General features: G+C 36.7%; 1 protein-coding gene across 2 annotated transcripts in view; it reads left to right on the top strand.

Annotated features, from left to right (window-relative positions):
* DDX6 (DEAD (Asp-Glu-Ala-Asp) box helicase 6) overlaps positions 1 to 17,838 on the top strand; it is a 39,799-nt gene extending 21,961 nt beyond the window's left edge. For both annotated transcript variants that reach the window (XM_012655456.1, XM_012655455.1), the window contains exons 5-14: positions 1,113 to 1,242; positions 2,921 to 3,067; positions 4,687 to 4,781; positions 6,589 to 6,711; positions 7,386 to 7,514; positions 8,771 to 8,887; positions 9,755 to 9,818; positions 11,297 to 11,398; positions 11,932 to 12,114; positions 13,490 to 17,838. In XM_012655456.1, coding sequence (XP_012510910.1) covers positions 1,113 to 1,242; positions 2,921 to 3,067; positions 4,687 to 4,781; positions 6,589 to 6,711; positions 7,386 to 7,514; positions 8,771 to 8,887; positions 9,755 to 9,818; positions 11,297 to 11,398; positions 11,932 to 12,107 — 1,083 coding nt within the window. In that variant the 3' untranslated portion in view covers positions 12,108 to 12,114; positions 13,490 to 17,838. The remainder of the gene's footprint in view (positions 1 to 1,112; positions 1,243 to 2,920; positions 3,068 to 4,686; positions 4,782 to 6,588; positions 6,712 to 7,385; positions 7,515 to 8,770; positions 8,888 to 9,754; positions 9,819 to 11,296; positions 11,399 to 11,931; positions 12,115 to 13,489) is intronic.
* Positions 17,839 to 18,015: the final 177 nt, after the last annotated feature.

Raw genomic sequence — 18,015 nt, 5'->3', positions numbered from 1 at the left:
GGGAGGCTGAGGTGGGAGTATTGCTTGAGGTCAGAAGTTCAAGACCAGCCTCAGCAAGAGTGAGACCCCCCGTCTCTACTAAAAAAAAAAATAGAAAGAAATTAGCCAGACGACTAAAAATAGAAAAAATTAGCTGGATATGGTGGCGCATGCCTGTAGTCCCACCTACCCGGGAGGCTGAGGCAGGAGGATCACTTGAGCCCAGGAGTTTGAGGTTGCTGTGAGCTAGGCTGACGCTGTGGCACTCTAACCCGGGCAACAGAGCCAAGACTCTGTCTCAAAGGAAAAAAAAAAGGTTATCATTTGCAAAATACACATAAAGTAAGCAAATATGAAAATAAGTCACCCTCAGTGATGTGAGCGTAGATTGAGATAACTGAAATAGAAATAACCCTCCACTAGAGCATATCTCAAGACAGAGAAGTAGGCTGTGAGACACAGACATTGGAGGTTTATGTAACATATAACTAAATGCTGTATGGGACCTGAGGTTAAACGTTCCCAGCCTATTCCTGTTTTGTGCAAGGATAAGGTGTCCAAGCTGTAATTTTTCACCAAATGGTTTACTAGATTCAAAACCCCATATATAGTCTTTTTTCCCCATTGTTACCATTTTGCTTTATTGTGGGTTTTTCATATGCTTTTCCCCCCAAAATTTTGTGGTGAACATAATGTTTGTATTGAGCTTTTTAAGTTTAATATGCTACACACATTTAAATCTCTCGTTGTCTCCATAGCCTCCTTACTGATGGTTGCATAATATTCCAAAGAGTGCAATTCTTAAGTTGTGATTATGAATTATTGAGGGATGGATCCCTACTTTATTACACTCAGCTCCTGGTAGGAAAATACCATATATAGTCTTTCCTGAGAATTCTTTGTACTGTTGTTTCTGATTTTGTACAGTTCTGATAAGTACTGGTTTATAATGATGATGATGTTGACTGATTCTGCTAATTTAATTTACTTGGGTCTCTGTTATTCATGTAAAATGCAAATGTACGACACTTAAAAGCAGTGCCAAAAGAGGTATCCCTCAGTGTATTTTATAGCAGTATTTCTTGTGTACTATTTTTCTTCACAAGTATTTTGCATTGTCTTATCTCTTTTAGGAGGAGAGCATTCCCATTGCTTTATCTGGTAGGGATATCTTAGCTAGAGCAAAAAATGGAACAGGCAAGAGCGGTGCCTACCTCATTCCCTTACTTGAACGGCTAGACCTGAAGAAGGACAATATACAAGGTTAGTTGGAGAAAAGTTTGTGTTTGTTTTTAAACTAAGAATGGCCTTTTAAACCATGGAACTATGTAGAGGATATTCCTGTCTTTTTTTTTTAGTCATAATTTACATAATCTGGAATTTTGTGTTCTCTGTCTTTTCAGTTTTTGGCCTAATTCTTTCCCTTGGATTTCTTGCCCCCACCCCCAATCCTGTTCCTTGGATAGTTTCTGATCTAATTGTCTTGTAAAAATGATTCCCAACTTTTTTAAAGCAATTTCTAGTTTTCAAAGTACTTTCACATGATACTGTTTTGCAAACATTCCAATGAGACAGGCAAAGTAAGTATTACGTTCTAATGATAGGAAAGCTAAAGCCATGAGAGGACAAATTGGTTGACATTGCTTCTTATAAACTGTAGAACTGAATTGTTTCTTGTGACAGATGTGTGTCAGCAGAATTCGTTGTAGAAACATAAACTTCTGTTTAAAGCTTGCGGATTTTAAGAGCTTAGGTGGTGGGAAAGAAACATTTCCATAGTTGTACGCAGGATAAGATAATAGAATTAATATTTTACCTCTAAAGATTTTAAAATTTTTAGCTTTCTTTGATCTATAATTATTGTTTCCCTCTATTTCTGTATGATGAACCTGGGTAGCAGGAGTTTCATACTAGAGTGTTTAGACTAGTGAATCTGTCAGATGTAGTTAGGACTCTTAGAAATACTAAGTTAAGGTCAGGCACCATGGCTCATTCGTGTAATCCTAGCACTCTGGGGGCCTGAGGCAGGAGTATCCCTTGAGGCCAGGAGTTCGAGACCAGCCTGAGCAAGAATAAGACCCTGATTTCTACCAAAAATAGATAAAATTAGCTGGACGTGGTGGCACACACCTGTTAGTCCCAGCTACTCGGGAAGTTGAGGCAGGAGGATCCCTTGAGCCCAGAAGTTTGAGGTTGCAGTGAGATATGATCGTGCCACCGCTCTCTAGCCCAGGTGACAGAGCAAGACCCTGTCTCAAAAATTAAAAAAAAAAAAGAAAAATATTAAGTTAATAAACTTTGAGCTAATGGTTGCCAACTCAACCCTTTGAAGGTTTGTAATTAAGAAGAGTTTAGGGCCGGGCGTGGTGGCTCACGTCTGTAATCCTAGCTCTCTGGGAGGCCGAGGCGGGTGGATTGTTTGAGCTCAGGAGTTTGAAACCAGCCTGAGCAAGAGCGAGACCCCGTCTCTACTAAAATTAGAAAGAAATTAATTGGACAACTAAAAATATATAGCAAAAATTAGCCGGGCATGGTGGCGCATGCCTGTAGTCCCAGCTACTTGGGAGGCTGAGGCAGGAGGATCGCTTGAGCCCAGGAGTTTGAGGTTGCTGTGAGCTAGGATGACGCCACAGCACTCCAGCCCAGGCAACAGAGTGAGATTCTGTCTCAAAAAAAAAAAAAAGAAGAGTTCAGTATTTATATAGTAGTATTGCTGGACAAAAGTCTAATTCTGGAGCACTATACTAGGTTCTCTTTTAAAAGATTTATTCATTTGACTTTTTATAGTATCAGACCTGTAATGATGCAACTTTTTAGTACATCTTAGTATCTAGATTACAAAGGCAGTATATCTGTAGTTTCTTAAATTCTTTAAATATAAATATTCTTTTCTCTCTCCCCGCCCACCTTCTTATTTTCTCTGTTCCTTCATGTTTTCCAGCAATGGTGATTGTTCCCACTAGAGAACTTGCTCTACAGGTCAGTCAAATTTGCATCCAGGTCAGCAAACATATGGGAGGGGCCAAAGTGATGGCAACCACAGGAGGAACCAATTTACGAGATGACATAATGAGGCTTGATGACACAGGTAGGTAATTATTGATATAAGGTAATAGCTCTCTGTAATTACAGTCATAGTTTATTTCTTCCAGTAAATTATTAAAAATTCTTTTTTTTAAGAATTAAGGAGTTGGCCGGGCACAGTGGCTCATACCTGTAAATCCTAGCGCTGTGGGAGGCCAGGGCGGGAGGATCGCTCGAGGTCAGGAGTTCGAGACCAGCCTGAACAAGAGTGAGACCCCATCTCTACTAAAAAAAATAGAAAGAAATTATCTGGACAACTAAAAATATATAGAAAAAATTAGCTGGGCATGGTGGCGCGTGTCTGTAGTCCCAGCTACTCGAGAGGCTGAGGCAGAAGGATCGCTTGAGCCCAGGAGTTTGAGGTTGCTGTGAGCTAAGCTGACACCATGGCACTCTAGCCCGGGCAACAGAGCGAGACTCCGTCTCCAAAAAAAAAAAAAAAAGAATTGAGTAGAAACACTGCAGTAAAAAAGTGAATAAAGGAAACGACCATTTTAAAAAGAAATTTATAGTAATTGAAAAAGATATTCAACTTTATTAGTAATTTTTAAAAATATAAATCAAAACAGCAAGTTAATTATACCTACCTAATTGGTAATGCTAAATATTAGTTGTCAATATGAGAAATAGGCTGTCTTGCATTATGGGGGTGCAAATTGATACAATTGCTATTGTGGAAAATTTGGCAGTATATTTTAAAATTATAAATGTATGTTTTGAAAAATCTTTCCTAAAGAAATAATTGAATAAATGAAAAGATGTATGTATAAGGTTATGTACTATGGGGCAGCTTGTAGTACTGAAAAATTGGACCGACTAAATGTCAGAGGAGATTGGCTAAATACACTGGGATATAGTCTGAATGGAATTCCGTATAGCTATTAAAGACTGAAGCCGATCAATATTCATTTTCATTTAGAAATTTCCATGATACATTACTGAGTGAAAAAAGATAACAGGAAGAATGAGATCACTTACATAAAATTATATATAGATTTTAGTCAGAATTTTATATATAATTATCATGTGATTAAGTGATACATTCTTTATACTGCATAGTTTTTGACAATGATTATGTTGTTTGATCTTTAATAACAATTTTTGAAGGCCATGGCTCTAGATTAGACCTGCTATGTCAGAAGCCTGCTATGCCTTCTGTTATTCATTGGACATTGTCCTAAGACAAGAAAGTATGCCTCCTGTTTGGAGCAGGTGATTTGGGAAGCTGTAGCCCACCCAGTGTAGAAGAGAAACAAATGAGTATTCTCTCTTGCCATCCTGAGGTGAAATGGAAGTCTCTATCCTAAAACACATCTTGTATCTTTTTGTATGATTTCTACCTCTACAACAGTGTTTCTGATAAAGGATAAAACAGTCATGTGATGCAAAATGACTTTTGGTTGAACAATGGACCATGTATAGATTACAATGAAGCTATATGATGGAGTAGGCTGTACAGTCTAGGTTTGTATAAGTATACTCTGTGACGTTGCCTCATGATGCATTTCTCAGAATGGATCCCTGTCATTAATTGGTGCCTGACTGTATATGATAAACCTTTACAATATCCTTTTTGCCCAAGTTAAAATTAATGAGAATATATGTTTTCTAAATCTTACATAGTTCACGTGGTGATCGCTACCCCTGGGAGAATCCTGGATCTTATTAAGAAAGGAGTAGCAAAGGTTGATCATGTCCAGATGATAGTATTGGATGAGGTAATGTGTCTTCATTTGGAAAGATACTGTTCTGTATTTTACTGTGCTTTGCTTATAATTGCCAGTAAACAAAACAAAAGCTGTTTGTATTTATGACCTTGTAATAAACATGTAACTGGTCAGTTTACATTAATTTGCTTCTAAAACATGTTTTACCCTTCAGAGACAGTAGATGATAGATGTACATAAGAGTTCAGCCTTGTGTCTTTTTTTGGGGGATGCTAGATAGTTTAGGTTTTATTTTTATTTTTTGTCAAGGAGAGGAGTTGCTGAATAACCTCAAAGCTAAGTTCATTCTAAGTCTCTTTTTAGTGATACATTTTACAAAACATATAATGTCTCTAACCCATCATTTTGTGTATATTGCTTTGTATTGTTTGGTTTTTGGTCTCTGTTACATGTGTTATCTCACCAGTTTGGTTACAGATGCCTTTTAAGAATTTACTAACTCTGTATCCTTGGGATCTAGCAGTGTTTCGTACATGTACAGATGGTCCCTGACTTCAGATAGTTCAATTAACGATTTTTTGACAAAATCAATCATGTGAAAGTAGTATGCATTTAGTAGAAGCTACTTCAGATTTTTAATTTTGATATTTTCCCTGGCTAGCAGTAGGCTCTCTCATGATGCTAGGCAAGGACAGCAAACCACAGCTCTCAGTCAGCCACATGATCACGAGAGTAAACAACTGATACCTTACAGTGTACTGTGTTAGATGATTCTGCCAAACCATAAGCTAGTGTAAGTGTTGTGAGCATGTTCAAGGTAGGCTAAGCTAAGCTATGATGTTTGGTAGGTTAGTTGTATTAAATACACTCTATATCAACTCTTGATGCATTTTATCAGGACAGAATCTCATGAATCAAGGAACATCAGTATTATTAATATTTTGACATAAAAGTTTTTTCCTATGTTGTGTTTTTAGATAACTAGTTCATTGATTATGGTCTAATTCAAATCAAGCTTTTATCTTTGAGTAATGAGAGATAACATTTATTAATCATGGTGTGGGGCTGGACATGGTGGCTCACACCTGTAATCCCAGCATTTTAGGAGGCCAAGGTGGGAGGATTGCTTGATTGTAGGAATTCGAGACCAGCCTGAGCAACAAAGTGACATTCTGGCTGTACAAAAAATTTTAAAAAAGAGTTGGGCATGGTAGTACATGCCAGTGAGTATAGCTCATTGGGAGACTGAGAGGGCAGGATCACTTGAGCCCAGGAGTTTGAGATTGCAGTGAGCTATGGTTAGGCCACTGCATTCCAACCTTGGTGACAGAGTGAGACCCTGTGCCTAAAAATGAATGAATGAATCAGTCAGTCACTGTGTGCCAGCACTAAGTGCTTTATGTGTTTTTTCGTTTAACTTTTATAATAACCCTTTAAGGTAGTTATCTAATAAAGTAGTTACTACAGTATTTAAGTAACAGCTGAATACAGCTGATAAATGAAGGAGACAAGATTTCAACCCGTTTAGTTTAACTCCAGAACTTTTAACTTCTGTACCATACTTAACTGTTTAATGGGAATCACACTAAAATTCTGTTATGGGAGCAGGGGTTTTATCTGTCTGGAATCTTTTTTCCTTAGAAGATGAGGATTATAGATTATTTCCCCCTTCTGAATCTCTGGGAATTTATCTTGGTACCATTGAACTCTATGCAGTGTTGGAGAGAATTTACTGTTTACAGCTGGGAGAATTCCATGGATGCTCTTGTTAGATGATACCTTATTCTTTGACCATATATTAACCCAAAGACCTTAGACATTTCATTGTTTTTAAAGTTGTCTTCTCTTTGTACTGCAGGCAGATAAGTTGCTATCACAGGATTTTGTGCAGATAATGGAGGATATTATTCTCACGCTACCTAAAAACAGGCAGATTTTACTATATTCTGCTACTTTCCCTCTTAGTGTACAGAAATTCATGGTGAGTATAAATCTGTACTTGGAATCAATACTATCCAGTTGCCTATGAGTATGCTTTTATCTATAATTACCTCTTATTATCAGTGAATCTGTTTTATTTTAATTATTTATAAAGTTTTTGGCTTTTTCTTCAGCCGACCAAGCAAGATTTGTTGTCAGTAAATTAACTGTTTTTTAAAAACTGTAATATAGCAATATGATTAAATTCCTCATTTTTCACTTAGTTTTTGGTGTCAGAATGACATAGCCATTGATGCATAGGTAAATTGATTATAGCATCATGCTGTGTGCAAAATACAGGTTGAGTATCCCTAATCTGAAATCAGAAATGCTCCTGCATTCAAAACTTTAGTGCACCAACATGCTCAAAAGAAATGTTCAAGGGAGCAAATATAATGAATGGAAATATTCCAAAACCTGAAAGACTTCTGGTCCCAAGCATTTCGGATAAGGGATACTCAGCCTGTAGTAGTAAATTATTAATAGCTGCATTTTTGAATCGAAACATTAGGGTAATTGATTTCTACCGTGACAGATCATATATTTTGTTTTGAAGAGAGAGACTTCTCTTATAAGCAAGTGTTTTGTCAGACAGAAATGTGTAGGATATATTTTGAGTTTAAGAAATAAAATACTGCTTTCATATAAGTATGAGATTCTATTCTTTTTTCTCAGAATTCCCATTTGCAGAAACCCTATGAGATTAACCTGATGGAGGAACTAACTCTGAAGGGAGTAACCCAGTACTACGCATATGTAACTGAGCGCCAAAAAGTACACTGCCTCAACACGCTTTTCTCCAGGGTAAGTAGTAGTAGGCTTCCGCAGCTAAATATTGTCCATCACTTAATCCCAGTAAAACAGACAATTTCATCAATTTCCACACCATTTTCACTATAGAAAAAAAGAAATTCTTAGTGTTTCCTAAAAGGCAATTTTAGTTGTTGATCTGAAGTTAATATCATGTAATTGACAAGTAACAAACACTTTTAACTTTTTCTGAAATACTTTGACCTTAATTACAGTTGATCCTCATTATTCACAGATTCTGTATTTGTGAATTTGCCTAGTCACTAGAATTTATTTGTAATCCAGAAATCAATACTCCAGGTACTTTCACAGCCATTTGTGGACATTTGAAATGTGTTAAAGAATTTGAGTCACCTGACGTGCACATTTCCCAGTTGAGGTCGAAGAACGTAGCACTCTGCCTTGTTGTTTTAGCTCTCATACTGTGAACAAGTGTCCTTTTCAGTCTGTGCCATGTTTTTCAAATTTGTGTGCTTTTTGTTGATGATTTCACTGTAAATTGGCCCCTACACATGGTGCTGACATGCTGCCCAGTGTTCCTATGCACAGGAATGCTGATGTGCCTTGCAGAGAGAATGTGTGTTACATAGGCTTTGTGCAGGCATGAGTTATAGTGGTATTGGCTCTGAGTATATTGAATAAGGTATTCTTAAACTGAAACACGTAAAACAGAGCTTGTATTGATCTGTCGACAAAAAAGTTGTGATCAGAGGCTAATAGGAGCCTAACCCTATATTTCCCCTAGGAGCAATGGTTCTGTATTTGCTAGTTTGGTGTTTGCAGTGACTTTGTAGACCATAACTACTTTGAATAATTGGAATCAACTGTATTTTGCTCATCGCAGTTATGTGGCCCTTATGAAATGCACTTTTCTACAATAAAACTTATAAATTATTATCTACAACTGTTAAGTAAAGAAAAATGTTTACAATTTCTACAACTTTCTGTCTCTCTTGTATTATGAGATTCTAAGTTTTAGGCCACATTAACAACTGTATTTTGCTCATCGCAGTTATGTGGCCCTTATGAAATGCACTTTTCTACAATAAAACTTATAAATTATTATCTGCAACTGTTAAGTAAAGAAAAATGTTTACAATTTCTACAACTTTCTGTCTCTCTTGTATTATGAGATTCTAAGTTTTAGGCCACATTAACATTTCTTGTTTGCTAGTCAGTATTTTTAAGATTTGGCAAACCAAATGAAGGTTTTTGTTTTTCTTTCTCATACCTATTTTTTCTGTGCTCAGCTTCAGATAAACCAGTCAATCATTTTCTGTAACTCCTCTCAGCGAGTTGAATTGCTAGCCAAGAAGATCTCTCAACTGGGTTATTCTTGCTTCTATATTCATGCTAAAATGAGGCAGGTAAGTGCAAAACTAAAACTTGAACAGATGTAACAAAAAATCTTTTTCCAAGTATTTCTTGAATTTTGTTTTGTTTTAATGGTCCTCTAAATGTCCTGAGTTTAAGAATAAACTATTCCTTAGTAGCCAAAGGACCCTTCAGTTTAGACTCCTCTGAGGTTTAATTTTCTAACAATAAAATAGGGATAATCATACATAGTCATACCTCATAAGGTTGTTAGGAAGATTGAGATAATGTATGAATGAGTACTTTGTAAGCTGTCAGACATGATACAGAAGTGAAATATTATTCTTCCCTTCTTCAGGTAATCTCTCAGTTTGTACTATTTAATACAATAACCACATTGTAGTAATTTAAATTAGTTAAAATGAAATAAAATGAAAAGTTCCTCAGTCATAGCCACATTTCAAGTGCTCCATTAGCCACCTGTAGTGACTAGCTACTGTATTGGAAGTACAGATACGGAGCATTTCTTTTATTACAGAAGTTTGTTTTGGACAGCACTGGTGGATTTTTAACTTATCTACATGGCCCCTCAGCTGACAATCTTTTTTACTATTTGCCTTTAGAAAAGGGTGCAATCTCTAAATTTCAGAATTTTATTTAATAGAAAATAATTCAAAACTATAACATGATGACTTTTTTTCCAACTACAACATTGTGAAACTGTAAGAAAACAGTTTCTAGACTAACAGATTAAGAATTTAACCAATTCATACTTGGTTTTGAAAGAATCTTAATGTCATGGGTCATTCATATAAACACATTTGGGGTATAGAGAACTGATTGGATAGGAGAAACTGATGGGGAAAATTGTGGGCTGTGTATAAGTATTAATCAAATGGAATGCATTGCTTTTTTCCTAGGAACATCGAAATCGTGTATTTCATGATTTCCGAAATGGCTTATGCCGCAATCTTGTTTGCACTGGTAAGTGTTTTTGTATTTCCTTTACCCATTGGTTTTCTCCCTAGTTCTGCTTTGCTTTCTCTGTCCATATCACATAGTGCAGCCTATGACACAGTCCAGCACACCCTACCACCACTTTTAGAATTCCTGAAGTTGAGAATGAACTCTAGTTAACTCCTAAAATTGGGTTCCATATCTGAAACTGCAGAAGACTTTTTCTCACACTCATGCCTCAGCTCTGTCTTTTAAAGTAGTTTTGGGGCTGGTCCGACTGCAGTGATGTTTACAACTAATTGATCACAAACCAGTTACAGATTCCTTTGTTTCTTCTCCGCTCCCACTGCTTCACTTGGCCTTTAAAAAAAAATTAAAGTGGTTTTGGGATTTGTTTTCTGAATAGTTTTAGTATATAAGAGCTAACACAAAATGAATCGTAATAAGACACTGCCTATGTTTTGGAAGTTGTTTATTGTGGCCTTTTAATTTTTTTCTTAGAAGACAACTAATCTATATTTTGGTTTATTTTATCACATAAAGAACAACAAATGGGTTGAATAGACAAACCAAATGGATTCATTACCTTCCCATTGCTACACTTATAATCTTGTTATTGGTATGAGATTAATAATCTTACTAATCTCATTAGGCTTCTGAATAAAGAGAAGAATTGTGGTTTAATCGAGGTACAGTGTAGATAAATATACTAATTTTACGTGTATTATTTGATGAATTTTTGCATGTGTATACCCATATGAGTACCACCCAGATCAAGATTTAGAATTCTATTTCAGAATCTATTTTTATAAAACAGATATTGATAAACATGCTGTTCTAGGAATATACTCCAAAATTTTCTAGTAGAATATTAAATTGGCTAATTTATAAGAATTAAGAGCTATGAAATATCTTACATACTTCTAGTTTATCTTGTTTCTCTGCCTTATATTTGAAAGGATAACTAATATAGATGTGAATTCATATATTTACATTTACTTTATCAACAGACCTGACCTTTAAATATGTTGAAGTACTCAAAATATCTGATCTAGTGGAAAGGATACTAGACTCTTAGGGTTTTAAGATTAGCATCCAAGTCCTCATATTTTTAACCTCTAATGATGTGACTTTTGGCAAGTCATATTTTCTATTTTATGCTGTTTCTGTAGTCTATAAAATGGCATGCTTTATAAATTAAATATCTGTTATAGTCAGTTCATTCAGGAGATATTTGTTAATATGCAACAAATATTTACTCTTTGCTGGATACTTTGCTAGATACTTAGATGCTACAAAAATATCTGTACTCTCCAATTTTATGTATATCATACCATAATTTTTAAAGGTATATATATGTTATGTATGCATTTAAATAACTGATTGAAATTAGTAAACTTAGGTTACACTAGAAAAATATACATTAGAGTATTGTGGTATCAAGAAGCATGTCCAAATTCAAAGATACAGGGAGAATTATCTTTTCTTTTTTTTTTTTTTTAAAGATCTGTTTACCCGAGGTATTGATATACAAGCTGTGAATGTGGTAATAAACTTTGACTTCCCAAAGCTGGCAGAGACCTATCTTCATCGTATTGGAAGATCAGGTGAGGAAAAAGGAGGGAGATGTTCTTGGTAGAAGTTGTTTTTTGAGATGTGTAATCACTAAAGTTTGTTCCTTTGTGAAATAGAGTTTGGTAGCTATGAGAAAAGTGAATTAACACTAATTCAGTTTGGCATTTAAGACTACTTTCTAATTCTTCTAGAACATTTATTAAGAAAAGTTAAAAATAACTGTGCTTAATTTGAGATGAAATTAGCACAGGAGAACTTCACTCATTAGGTAGTACAGTGTGTGACTGTATTGTTTAGTGTATGTATTTAGGCAGCTGTTGATGCAGATGAGCATCCATTTTGTCATTTGAAAAAGGTAAAGCACTACTTTGGGCTGTGAAACCAGAAGTTGTAGGGTAATTTGTGTATGAAGAGAGACCCTAAGAAGCGGTTTTGTATACTCAGAGTGGTACTGAACAGAAATATCAATCCTGTGTGGTTTTGCCACTAATAGACTTGCCCATGCACGTTGATTTTCATATTTAACTCATTGTTTAAATTAATTTCTAAAAACTTTTTTTGTTAGGTCGCTTTGGTCATCTTGGCTTAGCCATCAACTTGATCACATATGATGATCGCTTCAACCTGAAAAGTATTGAGGAGCAGCTGGGAACAGAAATTAAACCTATCCCAAGCAACATTGACAAGAGCCTATATGTGGCAGAATACCACAGCGAGCCTGTAGAAGATGAGAAACCTTAACAAGCATGTGCGTACCTGACAGAATAGCTAAGTGGAACCTGTAAATAATGGAAGGAAATCAAGATCCTCTTCCTGGGGGAAATACGATGTCTACCATGTATGATGGTAGTATAGGGTAAAAACACCCATTGGTGTAAATAGCAGATATCTCTTGGGTGAGGTTGTAGTCTCATTAAAGAATCTATAGGCCGGGCGCAGTGGCTCACGCCTGTAATTCTAGCACTCTGGGAGGCCGAGGCGGGAGGATTGTTTGAGCTCAGGAGTTCGAAACCAGCTTGAGCAAGAGCGAGACCCTGTCTCTACTAACAATAGAAAGAAATTAATCAGACAACTAAAAATATATAGAAAAAATTAGCCGGGCATGGTGGCGCATGCCTGTAGTCCCAGCTACTCGGGAGGCGGAGGCAGAAGGATCGCTTGAGCCCAGGAGTTTGAGGTTGTTGTGAGCTAGGCTGACACCACGGCACTCTATCCCGGGCAAAAGAGTGAGACTTTGTCTCAAAAAAAAAAAAAAAGAATCTATAAATGCTGTTCTTGAATGCAGCTTCCTGAGTAATGTGATAATTGAGTGATACTTAAGACAAATTCAGCCCCTAAAATAATGAAAGCAAAAAAGAATCTTAAGGAGTTTTGAATATAAAAATATTTTCTGCTCTTGCTTTTCCTTTTTCACTCAGTCATCCCTCTATTTTTGACATTTCCTTTTAATTTCTAATGGGTAGGTTAAATCAGGTAAGATTACCTATAATACCCTATTACCAAATGTGTAATCAGGTTACGAGGGTGGCTGCATTTTTAAAATGCATACTCTGATGTTCTGCACACCCTTGCCTTTGATCTTTTGATGACTGTTGGACTCTGGTTAGAAATGTGCAAAACAAGTCTCAACATTAAGTAAGGTAGGCCATTTTCAAAGTTTTTCATAAGGAAAATCTATCTGACAAATGATAGTTTCCAGATTACAGGGAACATCTTACCTATTATTGTTGCTTAAAGAATTTTTAAATTATTCATTTCACTTTAACTTTTTTTTCCTAAGTGAAGTGTCATACACAAAACCCTTGAACAAACACAAAACCTAGCCAAGCGTTTACTAGTACTTTGGCAGAGTGTTCAGTTTGTGTAAGGTAATTTTTTTCCCCTTGATTTAGTTCTTACAAATGAGGGCTGCCTGCTACCAGAACATTCAGGCTCTTATTCTATCTCAGGGATGCCTAGCAGACATTGCTTAATCCTAACCAGTGGATTCTACAGTACGCAAAGGTTCAGTAGACACTATTAGTAGAAAGAGCATTTGGGATAAGGATTGTGAAAAATCCATTTATCCTTGTTTGTATTGCTTTCATACATGTTAATGTTAGATTTCTTCCCTCTTTTTTTAGGCTTTGGCAAACTACAGGAGGATCGTTTGGATCTGTGACACATCGTTTTGGGGGGGATGCTCTTCTCTTTGTGGGTTTTTCATCTTCTTTTATTTTGGAACTATGAAAACTTAAAAGAGCTCAGACATTTTTTTCTTTTTTTAACTGGTGAAAAGAAAAAAAGCTGAAAAGAAGGAATATACCTTTTTTGTTCCACTTGTTTGCACTGTGTGCTGACCGAACATTAGTTGCACTAACTGCTGGTTTTTTAAAAATGTTTTCTGGGGAAAGGGGACAAGGAAGGAGGAGAAAGAAGAGAAGGGGAGAAACCCTAAAAAGAGAAGAATCTTGATGAACACACAAGCTTGTCTGCGATTTCAAAATTCTCCAACAGCTGACTCTCGAGTGCATTTCAACTTCTCCCTGATTACTCATCCGTTTTTTAAGCCTGAAGAGCTTATTACTTATTTGTGCGAAGTGCCTTATGCTATGAGACCATTCAGAATATCGTCTTTTAGACACAGCCCAAGGAATCAACAATAGTAATTCTTTCCTTTTTTCTTTCTTTTTTTCTTTTAGAAATTTTGTCTTTTCATTTTGGTTTCAAGTTGAAGTCTCTCTCTTCCCTTTTCTACCCAATACTCAAGCCCAGGGCTGGAAGATGAAACTTATTATTAATGTTAAACACCATTTTCTTTTTCTTTATGTGGAGGAGTTGATATGCAATTGCAGTTCATCCGCACTGTAAATACATGTATTTAAAAAAAAAAAAAATCCCAAGTAAAATTTCTTCTGGGCTGAGTGGATAAAACATCATCACTCCCAAAGGAAAGAGCAGTCTATCATTGCAGGAGCCATATGACAAGCCTTTGTGCTCTATAGCAGAACACTAAAGACTGGTTTACATACGCCTCCATTAGCAGTATGGCACTTGATATGTAGACATGTCAGAGCCTTGACCCTCTTTCCTCTGTGGCAAAGTATGTCCCATAGAAAATTGGGTGTGTATACTTGTATAAACTTTGTAAATAAGTTTTTTTCTGGGTTCATATATATATATATATACATATATATATTTTTTTTTGGATGAAGGTTGCTGGGATTAAGGGGATTAGAGTGATTATGGGAGCAGCTAAAGATGAGAGGGGCTCAGTTTTCCGCAACACTAAATTCTAAAAAGTACTTTGGCCTCTTGCCGTAGAGAGCAGATTTCTGTGGGACCCTGTGTTAGGAAAGGGACTTAGAAGTCTGGGATGTACTGTTTGCTGCCACACTGTCTCATTAGTACCTTTGGAAGAAGCTTGCCAGAGAAAACAAGGAAACTTCAAAAAAAATCTATAATTCAAGATGTTTTTTCGAGAAGATCTCTGATTTTGCTTCTTCCCCCTTACTAAAAGTTTGAGGAATTTTTCAAGCTCTGCAAAAGGGGGCAAAGATTAATCTACCTGGCAGTATGGAATTCTATTGAGTGACAGTGTCTTTGAACAGTATATGTATAAAGCATGGATTTGCATTTCAGAATATTTAGCCAGTACCAGTTTTGGTAACGTTAGCAGTTCTGGAACTCGATTTTCTGTGGATCATCTCCTTTAGTGTGTAAATGTGTTGCCCTCTGCCACCTGGATACATAAACTTATGCAGAAATGGGCAACCCCTGAGAGCTGTTAACTTTCATGCTACAGAAAGCTGCTTGCCATCCTCTTGCGTTGTGAAAAGAATTATCTGTCATTTTGCACTGTAAATTGCTGGCAAATGCTTTACAGTTGATAGTGTTGCTTTAAATTGTGCCCCTCCCAACATGCTTGATGTTTGGCCTGATCTCCAGGCAAAAGGAGTGAGATGAATCAAAACCAGTGAACTTTTTTTTTTTTAATGTTTTTAATTCCCTTTTAACCCGGTATACTAGGTCAATCAGGAGGCACAGGGAGAGCAAAAAGCAAATTTTTTAAAAGTTGATTTCCATATTCCATTGTTTTTCAAAACCCTAAGATACTACACAATAAGCCCTGCATATGCTTTCATGCTTTAACTCATCTGGACAAAAATCAATTACTTGAAGTTGCTTTTTTGACTCTGCCTAGTTCTGAGCAAAACTATTTGTGACTCATGCATAATTCCGTGGGAATCAAAATCCTTCAGATGCCTCCTGATTAGACATAGCCCTAACTCCTTTGACAACTGTAGCAAGGGCTGCACAGTACAACCCCAAAAAAGAACAAGCTCGTTTATTTGGAATTCAAGTCACATATGTTCTGTCCAATCCATATTGGTTACTAAATACAAACCCTAATTAAGAAAGTAACTTTTTCCAGGGAGGGTGGGAGGGAATTTAAAAGGCATCAACTTTTGACCAAAAAAAAAATCTTGCCCTTGTACTGATGCAGCTCTCTTTATCCCCCACCTTTTGTGAGATAAGAGGGATCATTCATATAGTAGAAAAGGAGCATAAATGCAATTTTGTATCTCGCTAGAGAGCGTGTGGGTGACTAAAGACGAAGCGCAGTCTTTGCCAACCTTAGACTGCTCTGCCTAGCGCCACATGCCTGTGGGTCCCTCTTAAAGCACAGACTTAAAGTTGAAAGTATTACTGAAGTACAGCCTCTGATGAGGAGTGGCACTTAAACTATCTGGGACACCACTATTGGACGCAGTCTTGTAGAGGCAGCTGTCCAGTGTTGGTGCTTGACTCTTGAATAGGAATTGTTAAAATGGAAAGATGCTCTAAGGACTAGGTCAAAGCCTGGTCTTTTTTTTTTTTTTTTTTAATCCCTCCTAATACCATTATAAGGAGCATTGTAACTATTGAAAATCATTTTCAGATTCTTTCCAATATCAAGTGGTATTTTTGTTTTTTTAAAAGTAATGGTAATGTCTTTCCAGTGGTTCATTTGGATGAGAACTAGTCCCTGTTTTATAACTGCATCCAACTCATGGTTTAGCTGTGGTTGTCTAGTTGTGTAATGGATTATGGACTGTTACACACCTTGCCACCTCTAGACCTATATTCTCTCCTCAAATGTTGTGATAGGGATAGAAGCATTTTTGCCTTTTTCCCTTAGGAGTGGAATAAATTCATTCTAAAATGACCTTTCATAGAAAGAAGTAAAGGAGAGGGAAACCTGAATATACCTCTAAATTATTTTCAAGTTGGTCCCAGCATCATAACATGGGTTGGCCCAAAGGGGGGGGGGTGGTTATCAGTATTTGTTTTCAGAATGAGATGAGAGCATCTTTCCTATGTCATGTGCTTTGTGTTTGATACCATCATGTTTGGTTAGAGCAAGACAACACAAAGCTTGAGTGTAAATTGTTGGAATCAAAGCATCTCATTCTGATCATTTGGTTTAATTTTTTTCTTTTCTTTTTTTTTTTTTTTTTGTAGGGGTGGGAGGGAGGGTACTTTGCCCCAAAAGGGAGGGTGTCTGTACTAAGGATTTAGAAACACTTTGGAAGCTCATAACCTCATAAGAAACTGCCTTTAGCCACACTCCTGACTTTCTAGATGAGTAACAAAAAGATGAAATAAGTTCTTGGGAATTAAGCCATGTTGTTTAATTTGCTACTTTTTTCAACGTCCTGTGTATCTTTAAATTTGTTGTGGAATCATTTTCTTGCCAAATACCTTGTCAAGCAAAATTATTGGCCACATGGGAGCTAAAATAAGTCAGCCTTTTGGTGAACTTCAGTGGACTTTGGTGAGCTTGCAGTTCTACTTTATTTCCCTAAAGGTAGTTTTTTTAAAACTCCCAAAGAAAATCTACTCTGTTTTATGATCTAAACACTCATCTTTGGGGTAAAGGGTTAAGTGTCCAAAGGTTGTCATAGTTCATGAGGTCAGAGGGAGCTAGCCTGGCACCTGGACTCTGCCCCTCCACAGCTGACAGATTCCAGCAGAAGTGTATTTAAATTCTCCAGTAGACAATGCTGGGCAGGGAAAGGGAGGGGGTAGGGCTGGGTTATTAAGATACAGGCTGCTGTATTTTAACCATTGGTTTTGGGGGAGGGGTGCCTGGAGAAAACAAAGTCACTGTTCCCTTTTTTGAAAACAAAACAACAGAAAAAATTTATTTTTTGTTCAGTAAAAGTGGGAGAGAATTCTAATGTCCCTAGCCACAAGGGACCCGTTCCACTGAGAAGTGAACAGTGGGAACTCAAAATTTTGAAAACATTTGGGGAAAGGGAAAATTGGCTTTCTGTTAATTGGCAAATGTTCCAGTAGGGCTCTGTTTTTGTTGGGATGTGTTATGTTGTATGTACACGTATATGGACCAGAGTCTTGGCTTGCTGAGTTTATAAGGTTCGGAAAAGATGGTTGGTAAAATCTTGGTTTTTGTTCATTTATCTCAATAAAAGCCCACTGGAACACCAAATGTGTGTGTGGTATGTCTTTAGCAACAGCCTATGTGTATGGGAATCTGAGTTTGAGAACATTTTACTAAAGTAATTCACACGGTGTAGCATTCTCAACATTATTCCTGTGAGCTCAGTTAAATAAAAATCTGAGAGTCCATCTAGCCTAGATGTCCCACCATACACTGTCAGTTTTG

This window comes from Propithecus coquereli, unplaced genomic scaffold (genome assembly GCF_000956105.1).
Source record: "Propithecus coquereli isolate 6110/MARCELLA unplaced genomic scaffold, Pcoq_1.0 Scaffold477, whole genome shotgun sequence".
Lineage (NCBI taxonomy): Eukaryota > Metazoa > Chordata > Mammalia > Primates > Indriidae > Propithecus > Propithecus coquereli.
Note: the sequence above shows the minus strand (reverse complement) of the source record. Positions and strands in the feature narration are given on the sequence as shown.